Source organism: Fukomys damarensis, unplaced genomic scaffold, assembly GCF_012274545.1.
Source record: "Fukomys damarensis isolate Sample0158 unplaced genomic scaffold, DMR_v1.0_HiC HiC_scaffold_30, whole genome shotgun sequence".
Lineage (NCBI taxonomy): Eukaryota > Metazoa > Chordata > Mammalia > Rodentia > Bathyergidae > Fukomys > Fukomys damarensis.
This window is the reverse complement of record NW_022900942.1, coordinates 48,490,595-48,511,545: the sequence shown is the minus strand read 5'-3', so window position 1 is coordinate 48,511,545 and position 20,951 is coordinate 48,490,595. Positions and strand designations below refer to the sequence as shown.

The 20,951-nt window shown below is 38.8% G+C and overlaps 1 protein-coding gene across 17 annotated transcripts in view; it reads left to right on the top strand.

Moving 5' to 3' along the window:
• Dtna (dystrobrevin alpha) overlaps positions 1-20,951 on the top strand; it is a 354,245-nt gene that overhangs the window by 252,911 nt on the left and 80,383 nt on the right. For all 17 annotated transcript variants that reach the window (XM_033757543.1, XM_033757533.1, XM_033757537.1 and 14 more), the window contains 2 exons: positions 6,948-7,161; positions 19,381-19,466. In XM_033757543.1, the coding sequence (XP_033613434.1) occupies positions 6,948-7,161; positions 19,381-19,466 (300 nt within the window). The remainder of the gene's footprint in view (positions 1-6,947; positions 7,162-19,380; positions 19,467-20,951) is intronic.

The window sequence follows — 20,951 nt, the reverse complement described above, 5'->3', positions numbered from 1 at the left end:
AGTATGTTATGCATCAATAGCAGCAACAGCTTTTCCAGGTTCTGCAGTCGTCTGAACAAAATTATAGACATTCAGTACATTCCATTGAAAAAAAAAACAAAAAACAAAGCAAAGAATAATATCCAGACAACAGCACCAGGACACCCTGAACTCAAAGCACAGGAAGTAACAAAACAGATCAATCAGGCTCTGGAAAAATTCAAAACAGAACTAATTTCCCAGATAACCATACAGATGGTGAGCAAAATGGAAGTCATGATTCGAGACTCTAGAGCAGAAACTGACAAAAAAATAGATGAGCTCAGGACCATGATAGAAGCCATGAAGGCCCAGCATAAGAAAGAAATGGAAAAAATAAACGCCCAACATAGGAAAGAAATGGAATCCATAAAACAGATTCAAACAGATATCCAGGAGATTAAACACTCTATTGAAAGTGTACGCAACAGAATAAAAGAATGTGAAGATAGGCTCTCAGATATAGAAGATAAGATTGCAGTCAGTGACCATGAAAAGAGAGGTCTCTTAAAAACAGTAAGAGATCATGAGAAATCGATCCAACAACTCCTAGATGATGCAAAGAAGAATAACATAAGACTGATAGGAATCCATGAAGTAGCAGGAGAAAATACAAATGACTTTAAAAAGCTGTTTGCAGAATTAATGACAGAAAACTTCCCAAACAGAGGGGAAGAATTTGACGTTCAGATAACTGAGGCATATAGGACCCCAACTAGCTACAATCAAAAAAAATCTACACCTAGGCATATAATAATCAAGATCCCAGAAACCCAACAGAAGAACAAAATACTACAAGCGGTAAGAGAAAAGAAGCCAATCACATACAAAGGAAAGCCCATCAGAATCACAGAAGACTTGTCAACACAAACCCTTGGGGCAAGGAGAGCCTGGAATGAGATATTTCAAGTACTAAAAGAGAACAACCTCCAACCTAGACTGATGTATCCAGCAAAACTCTCTTTCAAAATGGAGGGGGAAATAAGACACTTCCAGGACAAAGAACACCTGAGAAGCTACATGAATACCAAACCAGCACTACAAGCAATTCTAAACAAGATCCTAGAAAAAGACAATGAAGGCAACAACACCATGAGGCCCAACAGAGCAAATCAAATAGGCAAGGCAAGAAATTAAAAGGAGAAGGTGAAAAAGTAAAAAGAGTCAACAAAAGACCAATAACATGTCAATAATAAGTCAGTACATATCAGTTATAACCAGCAATGTCAATGGCCTCAACTCACCAATCAAGAGAAATAGACTGGCAAAATGGAATAAGAAGCAAAATCCAACAATATGTTGTATACAAGAAACACACCTAGTGCAAAAAGAAGCCCATAGACTGAAAGTGAAAAGATAGAAAATAATTCTCCATGTGACAGGAGCCCAGAAAAAAAACAGGGGTAGCAATCTTATTTGCAGACAAAGTAAATTTCAAACCAAAATTGAATCTAGCATTATTGATGTAGGACAGTACTGTATCATACCTCTAAGAATGTAAAATATCTAGTACCTGCTTTATGATACATAGTAGGGACAGTGCTTTATCAGAGCTACATTTAATGATATTACTCTAGAATGTTCTCTTTCCAGATGATGATTAAGAGGCTAATAGAAAAAATGGTGCCAGGTACCACAGCAGCAACAGAACTTTGCTGTTGTCTGGATATTATTCCCTAAATGTATTTTCTAAAAGGGTTTGAAAACATCACAGTAAGCAGGACATATGCACAACTATCAAGACTTTCACAGTAGATGTGTTAGTAACTTCCTAATGAATTTCAACTTAACATTTCTCCATACTCCTCTTTAGATAGACAAAAAGCCTATAGTACTTGCTTCTCAGATATATATATCTATATATCTATATATATCAATATATATGTCTATATATTGAATGATTATTATGAGGGGCTTTGTGTGGATTATTTCATTTAACCCCACAATAAAACTAAAATGGAAATTATTGTTGTCCCCACTTTACAGATGAGGAAACTGAAATGTAACGATGTCAGTGATTTGCCCTCAGTCATATGGATGGCCAGTAGGGAAGCCTGTCTGAACCCAGCCACTGCCAGGACCCTTTTCAGGAACTGTGATTACGTCTCCCAAAGTAGTTACCCTTAAAGTAAAATTTTCAAGAAACTCTTATGGAAGATGGCATCCTTCACTAGATTTCTAATTGTCCAAGATGGCAAAACCAATTCACACACTACTAAGTTAGACTTTATGACAACTAAAATGAATACCTATCTGTTTTTGTGACTGGAACATGGTTTGTGCTTCTTTTTTTTAATCACATCTGTGTCCCCATCAGACTTCTAGCTCCCCAAGGCAGAAACTACATCTGGAAGTTGTACATTTCCTGTGCCCCAAGGATCTACTACAGTGTCTTGCAAATAATTATTAAATTTATTTTATTTAAGTCATGTGTAATTATACAACCATAACTAGTATATTTTTCTTGTGGTATTAGCAGTTAAACCCAGGCCTCATATCGCAAGAACTCTACCACCAAACTACATATCTAGCTCCTTTTATTCCATTTTGAGACAAGGTCTTGCTAATTTCCCCATAGTGGGCTTCAACTTTTGATCCTCCTGCCTCAGCATCCCAAGTAGCTGAAATTACAGGCCAGCTTTAAAAACAGTTCCGTATTTTTTTTCTTATATTTGAACCTGAATGTAGGAGAACACAAATGTGGCATATTTATCTTTAATAACTTCTGTGTGATTTCTAGATACTTTCTTTATCTGAATAATACACCATTATTTCCTATGTGGCATGCCTAATTCCAAGTGCTTTTCAAGTGTTATCTCATTACTCCTCATTGTAATCGTACAAGGGTAGTTGTATTATCAGTCCCACTTTTCTTAGATGAAGGACTCATGAAGTAAACTAGCTTCCCTGGTGATGTATCTATGAGTCAGATCAGCACTTATATGATTCTTAGCAACTATGGTTTCCTGCTCCTAACTTTACTTCACTAAGTCACTTCCTTGTCATTTTCTCACTTAGCCAATAGATATTGATTTCAGGTCTTTGAGGTATTTGAGGAGTGCAGGAGGTACGAGCAGCTCTCACAACACACACAGTCTCTTCCTGTACACTTACAGTGCAGGAACAGACCTCCGGCCCAACCACAGAGAAAAAGTCCACTAAATGCTGTTTGAGGAAGAACAGGGGTTCCTAAGTGGCACATGGGAGAGAATCAAAACCTGGTAATACAGGGTCCCTGTGGAAGTGGTGTTGACAGTAAGCTATGACAAATGAGAAGTAGATAAGAAATAAGAAGAAGCCATATTTTCAAAGCAGAAACAAGCCAGGCATGGTGGTACATGCCTGTAATCCCAGGATTCTGGAAAACTAAGACAGGAAGATTGTAAATTCAAGCCCCCTGGACAATTTATTAATTGAGCAAAACCCTGTCTCAAAAAATAAAATGGGCTAGGGATGTAGGGATGTGAAGGCCCTGCATTTAATCCCCAAGACTGCAGGGGAAAAGGACTTTTGAAAGCCACCCTTGGATTTCAAATTAATGGGAAGTTATTAAAGGATTTTAAGCAGGATACAAGTGATACGTCAGATTTACATTTCAGAAATATCACTCTGGCTCAATTATATGGAAAGAATTGGAGAGAAGAAAGAGTGAAGTCAGGCTCAGTCAACTAATAAGAGAACAAGAGAGTTTGAGGGTGAAGGAGATGGATGGTAGTCATAAAGGACTAAAGTCACATTAAGGAGATAGAGTCCATATGACTAGATCATTGGCAGGACTCAAGAATGAAAGAAATCCAGCTTCCAGATGAGGGTCAGGAGGGAGAGATGGGACCATTCACCAGGGAAGGGAACCCCAAACCAGGAAATTTGGCAGAGAATAGATGAGTGTAGGCTCTGTAGGCTGAGGCTGAGTGCCCCATGGGGACCATCAGGTGAAATGTTGCCCACTCCCCTGGGCGGGTAGGACTCCATAAGACTCCCTGTGCCTATAAAAGGCTCACAAGGAATGAAGGAAGGAAGGAAGAAAGGGAGGGAGGGAGGAAGGAAGGAAGGAAGGCAGTCAGGCTGGCTTCAGATTCTCTCTGCCACCAGCCAGGTCTCCTACCTGGCTCCTACTGCCTTCCTTCTGTGGTCAAGTTCACAGTCCACATTTCCTTTGCCACGTGCGTGCTTCCCAAGATCTATGGCCAGGGGCCAGCTAAGAATGGGCCAGTAGCCTCCTTTTGGAGGCCACGTGGGCCAAGAGAACAATCAGTACAGCAGGCCAGACCTCACCATCACTGTTCTCTTCACATCCTGAACTGAGACAGATCCCCAAGACTAGATCCAGATAGTTTGTAGATTAAATATGTAAGGAACAACTATAGCAACCCCAGATATTCCTCTCAAGAATTAAAATTAAAAAGCTCTGCGTATAAATAACATTTCTCTAAAAGTAACTTGCTTGCTAAATTTAAAAATTAGATAAATAATGATAATAAATGCAAGTAATTTTGTGTAATATGTTTGATATATAGAAAAGATTAAATTTGAATTCACTTAAACCTGAATTTTTCAAATCTGATAAGTATTTGCAATATTTCAGTTGATAAGTGATTTTTATTTATCCGACCCGAACAAGAGATACACCAACAAGCTTCTCTTTTGATATGACTCACATTATTCGTTTGTTCATATGTAATATATTGTCTGCGACCCACTTTTTACCTCATTATTTTTCCATGTAAGAAACATCATCTCCATTTTATACATGAGGATCGTGAGACTCTGAATCTCAAAGACAGGGAGATGATGCACTTGCAGTGAAGGAGTCAAGATTTGGAGCTCCAAGTCCAGAGCTTGAGGTTGAGAACAGTTCCCTTCCCTTCATAACATAAAACAATAAATAATCATTAAAAACAATAGCAATTCAGAAGCAGTGATGCGCACCTGTAATCCCAGCTACTTGAGAAGCTGAGGAAGGAAGATTGCGAGTTTGAGACTGTCTCAAAATCAAAAACAAAAGGTCTGGAGATAAAGTTTAGTAGTAAGACACCCCTGGGTAAAAAAAAAAAAAAAAAAAAAAAAAAAAAAAGTCAATAGCAAACATCCAAGTTAAGAGCAAAAAGATGTAGGAAACAAAAACAGTTAGTGAAAAATCATATGTAGTATTGCATTTCTCAGGAAGTGAAACATACATATATACTTCATTGAGAAAAGACAAAATATTTGCAATTGTGAGTGTACTGAAAAGTGAACCTTAAATTTGGTGAAAATATGGGAGAAACTGGAACTCTTATATCCTGTTCATGGGGCCATGAAATGACACAGTTACTTTGGAAAACCCATCTGAAGGTTCTTCACATGTTAAACTATGTAACTAGATCTTCATTTCTAAATTTTTAAGAAGATAAATAGAAGCATATATCCCTCCGAAGGTTTATGTATGATTGTTCATAGCAATTTTATTCACAAAACTCAAAACTTAGATCAACTCAACGTCCATCAACAAGTGGGCTGACAATCAAATGGGGATATATCCATATGAGGACATAATACATGGCAATCAAAAGGACCAAACTATTGATGCATGCAACAACATACATTATTCTTAAAATAGTTACAATAAATGAAAACATCCTGATAAAAAAATATACATTCCAGGAAGAATGTATTTAGAATTCTAGAAAACCGTGACAGCAAGTGAATCTGAGAGAGGCTGCCTGCTTCGATGGGAATGGATGGCAGGGGGCATGGGGAAAGCTATAGGCCAATGGACAAGTGCATTATCTTGGTGATGGTGACGGTTTCTGCAGTGCCCTAGTAATACTTCAGGGCAAAAGAGAAAAAACAAAACTAGACTTTTTGGCTATTCCAGAGAAAGTAACCATGACTTAATGCATTACATAAGCTCATCAGTGATTGTATTGGCCATCTTTCCCATTCCTGAGACAAAACTGGCAGACACCCACAGCCCAAGAGAAGAGAGTTCATTTTAGCTCACAGTTTGAGAAATTTCGGTTCATGGCTGGCTGGCTACAAAACAGACCCATCGTAGCATGGCAGAAGGGGTGGCAAAAGAAAGCCAATCAACTCGTGGCAGCCATGAGCAGACCTGACTGGAAAGAGAAAGAGACCAGGAACCAGATACAGTGTAGTTTCTGAGTCGTGAGCCCATGCCCCACCTCCCCAAACCAGGTCCGGCCCCCTGATACCTCATTTCGCTATGAACTCATCAGTGGTTAATTCACTGATAAGTTTAGTTCCTTCACAATCTAATCACCTCTTCAGGCGACTCTTCCTCTCATCAAGTTGACAATCAAGACTCATCAGCACAATTATGTAGCCAAGAAATTGCTTGTTGTTAGGGCAGTAAGTGATCTACTACTTACTTCTGCTACTGCAGGATGTTAATTGCTTGTTCTTTTCCCCTTGTCTTCTTCAACTTTCCTTTTTGCTTGCTTCAAACTGCACACTGCCAAGGAATATATAAATAAATGAAAATAGTTTCAAAAAAATAAATGAAAATATTTTACTCAATTTTGATGACCTTTCAGACACTAAAATTTAAATTCTGGGTCCTGTTTTCTTTTGGAGGGACCAGTGTGCAAGGCAGATAAATATTTTAAACTAGATAAACTTGTACTTAAATATCCATTTTGCCCTTCACTGGCCTCTGTATTGTCAGTTAATGTCCCTGCTCCGTTTTCTTACATGTAACATGACAAATAAGAGCAGAATTGAGTCAACCATTTGCTTGGTATCGTATATTGTGCACCAAGTCCTCGAGATCATGTACTGTCTTATATACACATTTACTTAGGTCAATTCCTGCAACAGCCAAGCACATGGGAGGATCCTAGATAAACCAGGGTGGAAGGGCAGGTGAAGAAATAGATCTGCCTTTCCGTTCACTTTGAGCTGATGTTCTAACTCTGCTTTCATTGTAGTGCACCTGGTGGACATTTGGAACGTCATAGAAGCACTGCGAGAAAATGCTTTGAACAACTTGGACCCAAACATAGAGCTTAACGTGGCCCGCTTAGAGGCCGTGCTCTCCACCATTTTTTACCAGCTCAATAAACGGATGCCAACCACTCACCAAATCCACGTGGAACAGTCCATCAGCCTCCTGCTTAACTTTCTGCTTGCAGCCTTTGATCCGTAAGTGCCCTCTGACTGTCAGTGACTACACGTTTGGCTTCCGGTGACCTTCTGCACGGTCCTTGGTCATTTCTCCAGATAGTTTTCTAGTATTCATGAGATACTTACACCAATAAGGTCTCCCTGTGACTGGTATTAATTTTAAAGGCTGTGGGAAAGACTACATAGTAAATCAGTGCTGTAGGAATGCAAGGACAGTGGTGTTCTATGAGCTGACTTTTACTTAACTCATCCCACACTTCTTAGCAGCACTGGTCACTCGAGTGCATGTCGTGATAGCCCACCGTGGAGAGACTTAATGAAATGGGAAGGGGGGAGGGGATTTTAAACTCTCTTTTTGGCAAATTATCTAAGACGGTGTTTCTCGGGTGTCATAACAAAATCCTAGAGCAGACAGGGAAGAAATTGAAAAGGGTTTCTTGACTGGCTTAGTCTAAGGAACTATGACTTGTGTTAAATGGACTGGTCAATTATGTGCACTGTAAAACAGTGTGATGCTGTCCACAGATCGCAGTTAAACTCAGCCTTATTATCATAATTTCCCTCCTGGAATCAGAGAATTTCAGAGTTGGCTGGCATCTTAAAGACAGTTCATCCAAATCTCTCATTTTGCAGAAAAAGGAAGAGAAGCACAAAGAGATTGTCACTTATCCAGGTGCTTGCATCATGGTATGGGCAGAGTGGGGAGTTGGGTGTCTCAGCTAAGCTTCTTCTCCAAGGAATATGTCAGCATCATGAAATGTGAAAATTCCCCTGAATCCCACTGTCAGTGTAAGATTTCAAAAGGCTTTTGCCCACCGTGCCTAGTATGGATGTCGCATCTCCCCTCCACTTTCATCACTTGTTTTGAACATTAAAAAGGAAAATTGCTAATCTGACCTTTCAATGATCACCTCTTAAGGCTCTCTGAGGATTTTGCTTGGTCTCCTCTTCCAATGTTTAAGAGCATTTACCTCCTAATGGAGATGCTCCAGCCAGGCCAACGCCATTGTGCTGCTCACCAATATCACCACCTGTCACTTTGCAACCTAGAGTAGTAACAGAATTTTCCCTGCTTGGCTATAACAGCACACATTATTGTCTCCATGGTGTTTATACTGTGAGAAATTTTCATGTTGCAGTAAACAAGTTTAAAGTGAACAGTCCAGCTTGAGAGATTTTTGGCTTTGTCTGTGCAGACTTCAGAATACTATGCTCTTCTCTTGCCTAACCACTACGGTAACAGATGGTAGATCAGGTAAAGAGGGCTATGGTCCCACGTGACAGGCAGCCAAATGGAACCAGCTGTGGAATTTCTGTTCTGGACCCTTGACAAGAGTATGGCAGCTTTCAAAGTTATCACTAAAGGTTGTATGGGATTTATTTGCTTTTTTGTTTTAAGTGTGTGTCAGTCAACTGTTTCTGTGAGAAAATACCTGAGATAATTTATAAAGATGACACTTTCACTCATGATTTCAGAGGTCTCAATCCATGGTATCTTGCTACATGTCTTTGGTACTGTAGTGAACTAATATGTCATGGTAGACACATAGCAGAGAAGATCTGTTCACCCTCAGGGTGGATGGAAAGCTGGGGGGGGGCATCCCCTTCACAAATACACTCAATAACCTAACTTTCTTCCACTAGAGGCCACCTCCTTCCACCACTCCCAGTAGCAGTACAGGTTGGAGACCAAGCCTATCACCTTAGGGAACATTTACAAATTACAACAAAGTGTAACAAAAGAAAATATAAAAAGAAAAGCACAACTTCCCACTAAGTTCTGGGATATGGCTGGAAGACTCATAGAGAATCAACATAAATGCAGAAACAGGGACAAATCAACAATTAAGAAGGGCATGTTTTGTGAAATAGATGGAATTCAAACTAACATTGTGAGATGTTTTGCTTTTGTTTAGAAATATTGGTTAGATCACATCAAAAAATAAAACCATAAATGTTCCTTAAATAGCTACTAACTATATAGCTGAAACATGTCAAGATTGACGAAGGCTAAGTTTAAGGACTGTCCCAAGGTAAGGAGAAACTCATGCAAATGTTCACATTATCTACTCTTCCTACAGATAGGAAGTCTTTAGATGCATATTTTGGTAATCTCAGTTGCTATGTGAAGACTCTAGACTACAGATATCTTTGCTTTCTCTACCATGCCATAACAAATGTGTATTTGTAGATCTACTGGCACCCATATTTCCCTTCTGCTAGCTCCTGGAATTTTCCTGTCAAATGGAAGCTATGGGTAGTACAACTATCTGGAAGTGCAACTTAGAAGTGAAATGAGAGGAGATACTTGAGAATGTTCAAGTCTACTTCTCATAATAGTAAACTTCTGTTTACTTAAATGAGCTCCGGTATGGAATCTGATATCACTTCCTACCGCCCACCGTGAAGCTCAAGTGTTTAAGACAACTTTCTATATTTTGGCAGAGATGAATGAGCCTGATACTAGTAAAACAAAAATGTTCTGTTGCTATTATAGAATCACTGAAACATTTAGGAGATTGTCTCCCATTTCCTGCATTTTAATTGGACATATTTTAAAAACAGGAAAAATCCAAAGTAAAAAATAAAAATGGCTTAAGAACCTGAACTGTAAAGAGGTAATGTTTAAAAAAGAAGAAAGAAAACAAAAGGAGGAAAGGAAAGACAGTATATTAATTTAAACTCATGAAGAATAACTTGAATTCAAGGAAACGTGCTCATTTTTCTGGCAAGGTCTTAAAATTCACCAGACCCAGCTCTATGTACTCTGAAGTAATTATGGTAATTATCAAGGCCCACTTCAGGTAGATGCATCCCTGGAAACCAGACTGAACCATAATTCCCTAAGAATAGCACTTCCCTCACTCTCCCAAAAATACAGATCTCAGTTCTCATATGAAGATGCTTCCTCCAGTCAGTACTCAGTTTCCTGGCTACAAAGCTTCTATAGTCTGAAAAGTCAGGCTCTTAGAAGATACCATACATAGATATATACGTAGGGTGACTTGCTCAGTGTTAGGAGGTAGGATCTGACCTCAGTGGCCTATGTCCAGACCTGCCATTCTGTCTCTGAAGAGACAACCCCTTAGCTAGATGTCTGTTCTTCCTCACTTTCCTTCCAAAGATGGCTGTTTCCCTGGAATAGGTCACTCAAGCATTTATAGCCAACTTCTAAGCAGATACTTTCTGAAGCCACAATCAGGGCTTCTAGAGAAATGATGGATTTTTCTGGGAATGATGGTCAGAAGGGCATCAGAAGAAGAGAATAGGGCTGAGAGGAAAGAAGATACACTAGAAAACAGCCAGAGCTCAGGCCAGCCTTCTCCTGACTCTTCCCCCTTCCTGCACTCCAGGAATTGTCTGCCCCCTTCACTTTTCAGCTCCAAAATCCATTAACATGCAAGAAGCAGATTTTTCTCAGCTCTTGTTCATGTCCTCATAGAGGATAGAAGGAAAAACCTCTTGGAAGTGTTCCAAGGGTCTTTTCTGTTGTTATTATTTCTTAGGAAATGGGAGTCACTCAAACGAAAGCAAAATGGCAGACAGTTTCAGGATGAAAATAATTCTGAAAAGCCTATAATGTGCTGCCATGTTAAGAGGTAAAGTCGTGTCACAGTGTATAGCTAGATGTCCCTCCAAAGCCTCATAAATGCACAGGTGAGATTTGGGGAGGTGCTTGGATCATGGAGCATGATACTCATTAATGGATTAGCTAAATATGATGTTGGGAAGTGAAGGCTATTTGGAAGGGGTGGGTCCCTAGGGCTATGGCCTGGAAGGGTCTGTCTCCTTCTGCCCTCTCTTGGCTGCTCTCTGCCTCCCAGCATCAGGCCATGAGCTCATTCTCCTCTGCCATGCCACCCTGCCTTGGAGCCATTCAGGGCTGTGGGCTGACACCTCTACAAACAGTGAGGCAAAGTCAGCCTTTCCTCCTTAGAGTTGGGTGTCAGGCATCGCGTCCCAGCAATACAAAGTAACCAAGACAAGTCACAAACTGACGATGCGCTGCTGAGCCCATTGCTTCTCTCAGTCAAGATGATTGCTCTTCCCCAAATCCCACTGTTCCTTGTCCAAGATTCTGCTATTCTGAATCTCTGACTGTGTGTGTGACTTCCCATAGATTATTTTAGGGTGGACTCTGGCTTAATCTTCCTTGAATGTCCAGCCCCTGAGACTAAATGCAGCACCAGCATGAATTGATGAGTGAAAATTAAAGGTTTTCTAGCTCTGGTAAGACTAATTTAGCTCTTGTTCAGAGAATAAGTTCTTCTTGATCTCCAATGTATTACCAAACTATGGGTCCTTGTCACTTCTATACACACCCTCTGTGACCCACATTCATGATTACTAATGTGTGTGACATCATTTCTGCAAACTTCAGTGTACCTCTCTTACTTTCTTCCTGGTTCCCAAGAAACAAGCAACATCTTCAGTTTTGTCTCCTTCTTACTTCAGTTCAGTAGTACGTTTCTTCTTAGGACAATTTCTCATAAAATAGATAGATAGATAGATAGATAGATAGATAGATAGATAGGACACAATGGCTTTGTTTTTAGCAAAATATTTCCATACACATTCAGTCACTGAAAAGAAAAATCACAGAACAGTGATAAATATTAAGAGAAAAGAGCACTTTTCCTCTTTGCAGGGATCAACATGCATTTTAATGTCAGTTCTTTGATGATAATAATGATAGTTGCAATAATGGCTAAGAAGTACCCAACACTGACTATGTGCCAACAGTCTTACTAATTTAGCATTACAGGATTGTAATGATTTAGGTTGAGAAGGTGGTGAAGCCAAAACAGAAAGGTTAAGTAATTTACAGACTGTACAACTACATACTAGGTAAGGAACGCAGCAAAAAAGAATTGGTTCAAATTCAGCTCTACTCAAACTTTCTGCTTCATTTTTTTAAAATATGAGAATTTATGCATTTTTTGCATCCAGACACCCTGACCATTATAGAATATTAGTATTAGGCTCACCTTCATAACCTTTCCAGTTTGTGATATTTAGACGTATTTGACATTCTGTGTGAAAGAAATGTTTAGACTTAACAAGTTTTATGTTGTAGCATTAGTGTCAGTCTTATGACAACTACCCAGAATCCAGAATGACAAATCCATTGTCTTGCACAGAGAAGGCAGAATTCTGGTGTTTTCCTCTCTGTGTGACATGTCGCACCTTGCAGAGCCGGCTGAAGAGCCATTCCCACTGCTGAGCCTCTGACACTGAAAGCAAACATAGTACTAATTCATATGCAAAGATATGAGATGGTCCTGGAGCTCTGCCAAAGTCTTTCTGCCTTTTGAATTTTAAAAATGATTCCGATGTTTAGTGCAAGAAGAACTACAAAGTCCACAGCCATTTGTCTGTGCACCAGCAAAACGTATTGTTCACATTTGAGGCTGACTGTATGACAGCAAAGGAAAGAGAGGAGAGTTTCATACAATGTTCTCTTTTCTTCTATTATTTATATGGCTACATATACATATTTGAAACTATTTACTTGGCTTGGTGATTTTTTTCTTTTTAAAAATAGCATTTATGGGGCCAGGGATTTAGCTTAGTGATTCAGCTGCCTGCCTTGCAAGCGCAAGGACCTGAGTTCGATTCCCAGTACCAGGAAAAAAAAAATAGTATTTATTTATTTATTTGTTTGTTTGTACATATGTTTGCAGTACTTCATAATTACATCTATCTTGGGAAATTGGTACATCGCATCTGGATCATTTTACTCCCCGTCCCCCACCCCTAACCACTTCTCTCCTCCCTTCCTCAGATCTCCTTCCTGTCTCCCTGTTTCCTAACATCTTCCTTTTATGGTGATTTTTTTTTTATTTCTTAGCAAATCCTAAATTCAAGGTGTCCACAGAATGTTACCCTCTAGTAACTAAAATTTTGTTCTGGTGGAAAATCCTGTGTTCAAGATTTCTACATAAAATGGAATCATTTTTCCAAAGAATTTTCACAATTATAAATAAATGGAGTATCCTTAATGACATTTATCTTTTATCAGAATCTTTTATCAGACTTATGCTTTGTATGAGTGAGAGATGGGATTCCAAGAAGGTAAGGGAAATGACCCTAGAGTATTAGCCCCTCCCATTCTGGAGACCCCCCCTGGTAAATTCATTCTACCAAGGGCTACAAAGAGTTCTTTGCCCAGAGGTTTTGTTAACATTGTAGGAAGCCCAAAGAGACGCCATGGTCAAATTCAGGTTTTTCTTTGTTCATACATGAATTTCACTGTCCCCTAAATTCAAGGCACTATATAACTGTGACTTCTCAGAAAGAAAGTAAATATTAAGTACTGCAAACATTAAAATAAATTAAAAATAATATTAAGGGCTATAAAGTTAATAATTATAATTTTACTCGAACACTTTATAGCTCTCTAGGTAAATTTACATAGTAAATCAAAAAGTTTCTTTTGTTTAATTCATTTAATTAACATGTGCTAGGCTGGGGATAAATGATATGACAAGATGAATAAGCTGAGATGCCCCTAATTTGAGAAAAAAAGTGCTATATTAAAATTTACTCTTTCTGGGCCAGGGATTTAGCTCAGTGGTTCCGCTGCCTCCCTGGCAAGCGCAAGAGCCCAAGTTTGATCCAAGGTACCAAAAAACAAAACAAAATTAACTCCTTCCAACCTTTTGTCTCCAATAGTCAGTAAATAGAGGCTAGGAGCTGCTTCTCACTTGCCTGTGTATCTCCAGCCTCTGGAACAACACTAGTAAATATTTAGTGAGCAACGAATGAGCAATTCTTATGAGCAAAATGATTTTCAGATAAAGAAGTGTGTGGTGAGAGAGGCAGTTGTGGACTCACAGGGGAGGAAGCAATTCTCAGGTAATTAAGACACCCAAGTGCATGACAAAAAGCCATCCTTGTGCTTATCAAAAACGTTTATCAAGTCTTTTTATAAAATATGTTCTTAAAAGAAGTTTCTGAGTTCAGTACTCTTAACAAGACAAATAGCTTCTCCCTGTTCAAGGAAGCATTAGTCAGAATTCAGATTTCACTCTAAGGACTTGAAATTTATCATGGGACCCTGTCACTTCTGATAGGAAACTCTTGGTGATAGGGAAAAATGCACATTCTGTACTGAGCTATTTGCCCTTTTTCTTTCCTGTCAAAAGCAGATTTTTCCTTCCAGGCAACTTTTCTCCTGTTTTTTAACTATAGTAGTTTTTTAAAAAGCAGTCTGTCTCTATATAAGGGCCTGGAAAACCTAGCCCAGAGTAAAACAGTTACTCGTGTTTGCTAGGGCAATTCAAACTTTAAAGTAATCCATGTTTTTCTAAGACAGACATTCTACAAGTAGCCATAAATATTTTAGCCAAAGAGTGTTTTCCTCTTTCCATTTTCAATCAGTTGTGCCCTAGGAAAACCGGTAAGTTTCCAGAGTGCAACGACAAAGTGTAAAGAGAAATAAAAAATTTAAAGAAACATTAATTTATGAAACAATTTCAGCTAGTGTCTTTGATAATTTGTTTAGATTAGCTGGGTTCTCTGAAATACCTTGTTAATTAAGTATCAGTAAAATAATTTAAGTGAATATCTTGGCATGTGAAGCCAGAGCAGAAAAGTTTGTATAGGCGAAAGCTCCAGAATAATTAGCTTAACACCAGAATACAATCCATTGCACCAAAAGACTATAGTGGGGGAAATGACTGAAATATGCATTATGTGTTGTGTTCTTTCTTTACATTGAAAGGAAAAAGATGCTGTAAGTAAATTTGTACCATTTTATTTTTTAAATGAAATTATTATTTTAATAAGTATGGCATACTAATCACAATTTCTTTTTCAAGCTTCTACTGTATCTTTTACGTGATCAAAGAGTCAGCTGCACTCGCAATTTTAATCCGCAGAGAAAGCTTATGCGGTCATGTCACCAGCTACTGACTCCTGAGTCTGTGATCCTAGCTTGTGCACGGGATGCACGCAGCACTTCCCAGACATCCCTGGCTCTGTGCTTTCTGAGGTGGCCATCAATCAGTGCTGCTTAAGAAACTGAAGGTGTGGTGCCCTCACTTTTGAAAAAGCAAAAAAGTATAGACTTTCTCCATGCTCTTTCTGGTGCAGCCCCAATTCCAGGCTATGTGGCCTGCAGCCTTAGGGGCAATTGATGTGTTTCACCTTCAGCACACATCCCTGGGTCTGCTTCCTGAGGTGTGATTGGCTGCCACCTTCTGTAGGTACAGCTGTACTTGCCCTGTACTCCTGGAGAATGAGGTGTGATTCAAAAATACTTGAATGATTATATTTTCAAAAACTTATGACAATGAAAGACACGTTGTCATCACTCTCCCTCAAAATACTCCTGCTTGCTTCCAACACACGTATCCCATCTTTCTTACCACTTACTGAAGCAGTTCTGGAAGTCCTCTTTCATGAGTGTCTTCAGTTGCATTGTCACAAAGGCCTTGATGTCCTGAGTTGATTCAACATATTTACCTTTCATGGTCATTTTGACTTTGTAGAAAAGCCAGAAGCCACAGGGTACCAGTTCCATTGAATAAAGTAGATGAGAACATACTATAATATTTCTTGTTAACAGAAATGGCCATAAACATTTGATCAGTGAGAGGTAATCCAAAAATATGGTAAATGTTTAAATTTTAAAAATTACTACGGCAAAAGACACATTGCTATTAATCCCCTCTAAATGTTCTCCCTTGCTACAAAAACACATTCCATCATTCCTGCTGATATGATTTTACTGTAATAATTTTTTTCATTTAAACATTCAACGTATGTTTCAATTACCCCTTGTATGTACATGCTCATTTTGGAGTAATATGCAGCTTTCTTGCTCCTTTGCCCAAGATCCCTGGGGGAGTCCTGTTATCCATCCTTGTGAGTTTGCCTGTCCGTTTCTCATAACACCTAACAGATTTCACTGATTGTAAATTAAACTTGGTACCAAGTAAATGCAATTTAATAAACATGCATCTATTTGGGGTGTAACAGTTTCTCTCTACTCCTTGCCTCCTATGTCAATGTTTATACACAACAAAATAAGGTCCCCAGCCCCAGGACTCTAGTCGCCAATGGCCTTTGGCATGGACCCTAGTCAAAGGCCTTTAAAAAACATCTATTCTTTCCCCTCCTTTTCTCCATCCTGTTATATCTACTGAAAATGTAGTTAAAGAAACTACATTATTTTCAGTGTCACTTTTCTCCTTTGCAGAGTCAGTCATTAAGGATTTGCCTGGTGCCTAGCATGAGCAAGGTCAAAATTTGCCCAGCGGAGGTGTGCTCACTGGGATTTAAATCCTTGCATACCCCTCAGTCCTTCTTCCTGACCTGGTCACATTTGCAGTCTGGCACAGTAGCTTGCATAACAATAGATCCAATGCCCTAATTTCATCCTTGAGTTCCTGCAAAACTCATTCAGCTGCCCTCCAAGCGGTAATTTATCTAGATTTATTGTGTCAATTTGGCGGAATAGCTCAGATACAACCAATGCAGGATTTGATATAATCAATCTTCCATTTCTAGGAAAAATACAGGACATCTCTCTATGATCTTCTTCATTAAAAGCTAGGGTTTCAGAACACCCTCATGAGAATCATCTTTTCATCCCTTGGAGAACTCTCCATTCTTACATCATCTGTGCTCAGTCCTCTCCCCTAAGTTAAATTGTTCTTTCTGATTCATTGAAAGGAAGTTGTATTGCTCTTGAAGACTCACATATAATGCTTCTCAATTTCTTTGCATTTTGAAAACTACCTTCTTGCTATATTATTCCTAATCTCCCATGCTTTCCAAACTTTTCTATTCTTATTATTGGAAATATGTTCCCACTTAAGAAAAGAAACTAATTATTGCCTGATGTAAAGTGTTTGATACCTCCAGTTATCCACGCAACTGGGAATGCATGGACATGAGATAATTTTGAACAAGGCAGTTTTTACAAAACCACTGCATTTTTATAACAGCTACCTGTTCCAAAAATAGTTTCAAAAAAAAAAAAACCTGAATGAATAGATGTTCAAAATGCTGGGAACACCTATTATAGTGATTAATATCCATTCATTAATATAACAGATTAATTGATCACTAATTTTGTGTTAAACGAAAGTGCTAGGCACTGGGAATTTAACTGATTCATCAGAATCATTTCTGCCCCCAAGGTTCACACAGTTTGGAGTCACAACGCAAACAATAAAATAAACAAATCAAGGTCACTTCTTGTGATAAATGTCCCGTAATAGGTAAAACTGGAGGAGGGAGAGGTGCTTGTCTCCCCATCCAAGGCAGAAACTGTTTGTAGAGTGAGGTGAATAATGGGATTGATCAGCATTCTGAAGAGTGGGTGAGTGAGTCCTGGCCAGACCCTGGGGAAAGGGTAGAGGAAGAAGGCATGGAGCAGAATGGCAGCAGCACAGCCACAGAAATGGGAGGAGCTGAGACTTCAGGAGATAGCTGGGTATGCCACGAGAAAAAAATTAAAATTTCATCCTGCAGGAAAAAGAAGATGAGGAGGATTTTAAACCTGACATAATATGGTCAAATTTAGGATAGAAGTGTGCAAGCAGAGGGAACAATCTGGAGGTTATTACCGCGTTAAAAGCAAGAGCCTGTAGAAGCAATGACTGTGGAAATGCAGGGAAGGGAGTGGATTCCACATACAGCAAAGAGAGTTATTGGACTCCTTCAAATGTTTTTTCAACAGTGGTGAGTTAAGAAAGAGCAAGAAATCAAGATGAGGGTGAAATCTGCTCCAGTATTCATTTTTTGATAACATGGCAATTCTAGCAACCAGAAGGGGGTGGGGTGGAGGAGGAAAAGCAGTTAGCATTATGGTTGGTCTAAGTATTATGCAAAGGCTCTGTAAAGATAATGAGTTCTATTCGGAACATGCTTGATTTTGCATGAGGTATTCAAGTAGAGAGTTTTAATAAATAGTTATGCAAGCCTGATGGTCAGGCTTAGAAATAGGGAGAATCACCAACCAGTTTTGTATCCTGGCTAGCTATATTCCAGGATACTGGGATACAGGTGCTATACTAAGAAAGAAAGTAACAAAGATGAATAAAAATTACCCCTCTCTGAAGTCTATTAAGGAACAAAGACAAAATTACACATTATATCTTGTTCTCATATATCACATATATGAATCTTAGTCACATAAGTAATTTATTTTATGTGTTAAAGCATTGGCAATACAAACTTTATTTGCTTCTTATTTATTTACTCAGCCACATTATTAAGTAACTCTTTTTTGATCATTGTTAAGGGTAGCAATTAAAATCAAAAGCAATATGATATTCTTTCCAATTCCAAAGATACAAGAATACAGCAATAGATACCACAGTTCACAAACTGGATTCTTTCCACTATTCTGGTCACAAACCAAGCTGGATAAGAACTAAGTCAAATAATGGTTAGTTAGGTTCAGTGTTTACTTTATAGGGAAATTTGACTCAGTTCTCACCCAGTTCGGTTTGCAACCAGAATCAAGGAGAGAAATGAGTTCATGAACTAAGGTGCTACCGTACAGTTCATTCCAACTAGAAAATAATTTAGCTGAAACACTACACTTCTTACAATATGCCCTTTGTGTCACATTTTTTGGAAGACAAGTTTTTTATACTTTCTAAATCAATGAACACCTGGCAGTATTTGTGTCACTTTACGTAAAAGTAAAACTTTTCAAACAGAGCTCTATTTCCCTCTTTAAAATATCAGCTCTCTTTGAAAAGTAAACATATCTTAAATCACAGCTGATTTGTGGGTAGGAAATGATAGTTGAAATAAATGTGTGATGAAAAAGTCCCCTGGTTACCCTGACCTCAAATTCGGGAATTCTATGACAAGAAAGGCAGTTCTGAAGCATGTTTAAATAAGTGAGAGAGACTGGACTCATCCTACACAAAATTATTTTATGAAACCCAAAGTTAAAATATGTTCTGTTATTTAAATTCATAGTTAGCTAGTGCATATTCCGCTGGCCATCAGCCCATGTTTTGCAAGTGAGATACACAAAGAATTAACTAGAAGATTCTGATATCTCTGGGAAAAGAAAAAGGAACTTGAATAGACCAGTTTTCAGAAATGCATGTTGAATTGCAATCACCACCTTTTCTAAAATAGATGTGTTCACATAATGCATGCCGTCATGAATCCTGTGATTTCTCCAGAATAGAAAATGTCCAACATCATTACTGGCTGTACTCCAAGTGACATCATGTTTTGTTTTCTATTACTACTAAACAGGGAAGGCCATGGTAAAATTTCAGTATTTGCTGTCAAAATGGCTTTAGCCACGTTGTGTGGAGGGAAGATCATGGACAAACTGAGATGTAAGTTACTCTTCTTTGTGTCTCCTTTTGCTTACCTGTGCTCTGTAGCACTGTTCCCCTCCCTTAGTCCTGGTGCATCCCTCTGCCCATTTGTGTGTTTCCTCATTCTATGAGAATCACTTGATCAATGCAATCTTCTTTGATCTTTGGATTTTGTCATAGAAACACTTTCATATTAGGTAAATGTTAATGAAATGGACATTTTCCTCTACTTGTAGGTTAATATCATTTCAAACTCGAGTATCAGTTTTTTAGCCAATAACACGGTGATGTTTTTTCCATTTGAGTGCTATGATTTAAAAAGCTAAGATTCATGAAATAAATCACATAAGTAAGATGGTGCTAGGATTCAAATCCTGACTCTTTTTTCTATACCAGTGGTCCTCAAATTTTAGTTTGCTTTTCAAAATAGACTTCTAGGGTGCCCCCAGAGTTTCTCATTCAGTAGGCCTTAGGTAGAGGTAAGGAGTAAGAATTTTCAGTTTGAACTAGATTAAAATGATGCTGATGCTGACATTTAAAAGTTTTCTTTAACTCTACCTCATGCCCCAAATCTTCTGAGTTTGGGTTATAATGCTGTGTTAAAAGGGCACTGCCATGGGAACTGGGAGTTTCAGCTATCAGACTAATTTGCTGAGTTACCCTACATTTCTTTACGTCACTTCTTTAGTCCTCAGCTTTCTTCCACAATCCAAATTTGGGGATTTTATTAATTACCTGTAGCGTCATTTCTAGCTGCATCCATTTGTGACTAACAGCCAAAAGTCTCTTTTCTCCCTGGCTACCTCTCAGCTTCAGAGTGTGTCTTTTGCCTCTTGAGTGCCAAGAAGAAGAATGAAGGAAAACACATAAAAACTCTTTGCTCTGTTGGAATTTCCCCAGACACACTTCCAGGGAGAGTTGTCTCTTTGGCCCAGTAAATAAATAAAAGGAACCACAGAGCCCCAGGTGACCACCTGGCTTTCCTCCTTTCCAGGGACTTCCTTCCGTGGGTCAGCCAAGTGCAGCCAGGATTCAGACATCCAGCCAGACCTTCGGAGGGTCAGATTAGTCTCTGTATAGCCTGAAGGACCTAGACAATGACAACTATCTGCTTCTGTGCTTGGCTTCTGTGCTGGAACCAGTGGCCTTAAAGAGCGGGGAGTGAGCTTTGTAGTGATCAGGAGGCATTTCTTTCAGGGGTAGGCTAACGAGAAAATTTAACAAAATAAACCACAGCAGAGAAAGCAAGCACTGAGGGCCTTGCCTGCTGACCTCACGTCACAACTGGTCATTTATGCTCAGGGCATGAGATAAATACAAAAAGTAATAATAATAATAATAATAATAATAATAATAATAATAATAATAATAATACTTGTCCAACATTATATTAATTGGTACCTGGATGAAAGGGTCTTATGTTAAAATAAGTTTGGGGAAAACTGATAAAACCAGTTTTCTAAACTTCGGGACTCCACCACTTCAGCGTTCCATGTTTATCCT